We start from the raw sequence: 4,565 nt of genomic DNA on the forward strand, positions 1-4,565 counted from the left end.
AATGAGACGTGGCCGGTCTATGACGATGTCTTCTCTTTTCTTACTGTGGTAGGAGGTCATCCAATCTAAGATGATGAGTTTAATGGAGTAAGAAAGGGCCAGACTGACCCAATAAAAACCTTAGAAGAACACATGAGATCTTCCCCCAAAGAAAACAAGGTCGACACACTGAAAGCATCGTCCTTTTCATTACCTTAATGATGCCATGATCAGGCATCAAATCAAGAGGAGCAAAAGGAAGAGAGGAGGAGAAATCAAATCAAAAGGAGAAGAAGCAATCAAAACCTGAGAGAGCATACATACGACCAAACACCAACATCCACTCATTGAGTCATCTTGAACTAGAGCTGATTGCTGAAATAGCGATGTTGTATGCCACTGAAGAGCTGATATTCCTTATCCTCCTACTCGAATCTTTTCTTGATTGGAAGTTGGTAACACAAACATTCATTCATGAGGACTTGGAGGCGCTATCTTTAAATCATCAGCTTATCAAAGTATTCTTAGTATTCAACGTCCACATCAAAGTATTCTTAATATTCAACGTCCACATCAAAGTATTCTTAGTATTCAACGTTCACATCAAAGTATTCTTAGTATTCAACGTCCACATCAAAGTATTCTTAGTATTCAACGTCCACATCAAAGTATTCTTAGTATTCAACGTCTACATCAAAGTATTCTTAATATTCAACGTCTACATCAAAGTATTCTTAGTATTCAACGTCCACATCAGAGTATTCTTAGTGTTCAACGTCCACATCAAAGTATTCTTAGTATTCAACGTCCACATCAAAGTATTCTTAGTATTCAACGTCCACATCAAAGTATTCTTAGTATTCAACGTCCACATCAAAGTATTCTTAGTATTAAACGTTCACATCAGAGTATTCTTAGTATTCAACGTCCACATCAAAGTATTCAACGTCTACATCAAAGTATTCTTAGTATTCAACGTCCACATCAAAGTATTCTTAGCATTCAACGTTCACATCAAAGTATTCTTAGCATTCAACGTTCACATCAAAGAATTCGCTTAGTATTCCCGTCCATTGTTTGGTCTGAGCTAAAAGTCAACAACGCGTATACAACGAGAATTGAGCAATTGTACTGCTGATTGGCCAGTCTCTGAGGGTCAAAACCCGAAACCACTTCTAACCGGGAGTTAACCATTGAAACACTATTTGAACTCCCATCAAAAAATAATCCTGCACCAAAATGCACTTCTCGGCAAGATTGTTCGATGGATATTGACGAAGTTTTTCAAATTTGGACAAATGTTAGACTCCCAGTGAGCAGCAGAATGCTATCATAAACATGAATAAACTCTTATCAACTTTTCACAAGATCTCCAGAAACACGAAGCGAGGAGAAAACTTTTGGAGAATGAAGGAAAAAGAATTCTTTGATGCTCTGGATATTCCCTTCGATATTCCTCGTGAAAGGCTCCAAGAAATGGTGAAAATTCGTTAAGATGGTAAGTTTTACCTTAATCTGTAGAATAAGTGTAGTATGCCGATTGGATCAAACGTTGAAAGTTTTAAAGTTTTCTTAAGGTATTGGGTAAAAAAAAATTTAAAACAAAGGAAATTTGCTGCAGATTAGATGCATCAACTTGGTAAATATATTCAGCAGAGGACGAGATCAAATTATGAGAACTGATGGCAAGTCCAGATGACGAGAACAATGAACGAGACCACAGAATGAGACTAAGCAACGAGACCATATGATGACATCATATGACGAGAACAGAGGACGAGACCAGAGGACGAGGTCACGTTAGAGACCAAAGGGCTAGACCAGGTGACAGAACCAGAGGACAAGACCACAATCAGAGGTTATGGTTTTACTGTTGATCCTGATAAAATCACCGAAGGAATGATATTATCAAACATCAACCAGGGAAAATAATCGTTCAATTAGTCACGAAAATAAATTCCACTGAATTTTCTTCAGCGGTCCACAAGAACAAGGCATTACACAGGACTGCCTCTCTAAGTAACCATATAAACTGTCTCAAAGTAACCATAGAGACCGCCTCTCTAAGTAGCCATATAGACTGTCTCTAAGTAACCATATGGACTGCTTCTTTAAACAACCATAGGTCTTAGCACTGAGAAACAGTTTGGAGTGCCAAAGACGTAAGTGCCAGGAAACCAACAAGTCACAACAATGATTCAAGTGTCAGAGAACTGGCAAGGAAGGAGTTTAAACAACCATCAAAATCGGCATTACTGAAGTTCTTTGCTGCTGAAGCAGTGTTTGGGGGGGGGGGAGGAGTGAAGCACCAGCGGGAGGGTTATTAAGGCCCCCCAACCTGGCGTACTGATCAATCAGCAAGTATAATGTAATACCTTAGCCCTCTGAAGGTATATATATATATATATATGCATAGTAAGTTACCCCAACAATCCCAATAACAGAAATCCTTATATGCAATATACTAACAAAACTCAATCATTTTACGAGGTTAAAAAGAACTAACCAGTTTTAATTTTGTGGTTGGCTATTCTAACTTGTTATTTTAACTTGTTTGTAAATGTTCGTAATGTGTTAATTTCTACAACGTTAAAATGTAATTTGCTGCAGTGTTCTCCAATGCTGTTCGCTGGGAAAATGTATGACAAGGTTAATTGTTTGTATTGGGATTTATGGTGTTAACTGTGTTGTGTTGTGTCGCTGTGAACCGTGAAGGTGTCTCGTGTGTCAGACCATCGTAGAGAGGAAGATAACAGCATGGTGAGTTAGCGAGTGAGTGAGTGAGTGAGTTGGTGAGAGAGTCAGCGTTTCAGTCAGCGAGAGAGCCAGCGTGGGAAAGTGTGAATGAGTGAGATAGCGTGAGAGTCAGTCAACGAGTGAATCGGAGAATAAGCGTGTCAGTCAGTGAATGAACGAGTGAGTCAGTGAGTGAATCTTTGCAATTAAATACCAGACGTTCTAATGGCGGTGCGTACGAGTATATGCCCGACCTTGTGAGTACAGCTAGATGAGAGGGGAAGCAAGTACTCCATTTTCTGCCGTTACACACACACACACACACACACACACACACACACACACACACACACACACACATTTTACATCAATCTGAAAGTCGACAACAAGGAGCCCAAGGGATAAATACTCAGCAGATGCACATGATCCAACGATTTACAATTTCCTGAAATGGTGTGAAGAACTTTTAACAATACGGATCGCCACACATACCACCAGAGAACAAAGAGCTTGAGAATAAAATACGAAACTGCTTCGTGAAATTGAAAATATTCACGTTCGTCCGGTGTTGTCCTCCACGTTATTTATGCAACTGGTAGCACATTCTTTGCCGAGAGAATGAGACGGGGGGATTACTGTATTAGTTGGCTAACAAAATACAAAAGCACTCACTGAAAACCACCGAATGGTTGAACAGCACGAACCTGCTACCCTTCCAGTGCCTTATCCAAACAATCGTCTTCAGGTACCTACACGACCAGCAAAATTTTTATTCCTTGGCACCTGGAATGCGTAGTTTATGTATCTAGTGACCAGGTCTCCATAGTCTCTTCTGAGTCGAGAGCTGCCTGGAGTATCAGACGCAGCTCCAGAGACTCTCTCTGTTTATATTGTCTACACTTAGCGACACCTTACAATCACACACGTCACAAAACCCTTCCACAGCCATCTTCTACATCTTCCTTCCAAGCTACTGCTCTCACGTCACTCTACAAGAGAGAGAGAGAGAGAGAGAGAGAGAGAGAGAGAGAGAGAGAGAGAGAGAGAGAGAGAGAGAGAGAGAGAGAGAGAGAGAGAGAGAGAGAGAGAGATAGAGAGAGAGAGAGAGAGAGAGAGAGAGAGAGAGAGAGAGAGAGAGAGAGAGAGAGAGAGAGAGAGAGAGAGATAGAGAGAGAGAGAGAGAGAGAGAGAGAGAGAGGGGGAGAGAGAGAGAGAGAGAGAGAGAGAGAGAGAGAGAGAGAGAGAGAGAGAGAGAGAGAGAGAGAGAGAGGGGGGGTTAGAGAGAGAGAGAGAGAGAGAGAGGGGGTTAGAGAGAGAGAGAGAGAGAGAGAGAGAGAGAGAGAGAGAGAGAGAGAGAGAGAGAGAGAGAGAGAGAGAGAGAGAGAGAGAGAGAGAGAGAGAGAGAGAAATAACTTGAAGTCAACAACAACAAAATTCTTAAACAAGTCCACCAAGGTCACTACTATCATCTCTGTAAATAGTTAAATACGACACTCTATTTCCCAGTCAGACATGATGAAAACATGATGAAAAACCGTAAAGCAGGAGACCTAAAACAACAAAATCACATGACGCTGGTGTTGAAAGTCTGCTTAACCATAACAGTCAAACCACTCAACGCTAACAACGAAGATAACGCCTACATTGACAAGAGAAAGTCAATAGTGTGGAACAGCAGTAAGCTAGTCAACAACGGGGCCGCTCTTGCTTACCAACAACTTAGCATTATCAGAAAAGCAACGTAGTGTAGACGGAATTGCAATAACTGAGTCGTTCCTAAGTACCGATTAATAAAATGCAAGATCGCCATAAAATGCAAGGGAATAGCACAATGCAAGATTGCAGAACAA

General features: G+C 40.9%; 1 protein-coding gene across 1 annotated transcript; it reads left to right on the forward strand.

The window, feature by feature from the left end:
* The first annotated feature begins 365 nt into the window (after positions 1 to 365).
* LOC138353325 (DNA-directed RNA polymerase subunit beta''-like) lies at positions 366 to 1,040 on the forward strand. The gene has a single exon (XM_069306203.1). The coding sequence runs from the start codon at positions 366 to 368 to the stop codon at positions 1,038 to 1,040; it is 675 nt and encodes a 224-aa protein (XP_069162304.1).
* The last annotated feature ends 3,525 nt before the right edge of the window (positions 1,041 to 4,565 follow it).

The sequence above is a fragment of the Procambarus clarkii genome, chromosome 57 (genome assembly GCF_040958095.1).
Source record: "Procambarus clarkii isolate CNS0578487 chromosome 57, FALCON_Pclarkii_2.0, whole genome shotgun sequence".
Lineage (NCBI taxonomy): Eukaryota > Metazoa > Arthropoda > Malacostraca > Decapoda > Cambaridae > Procambarus > Procambarus clarkii.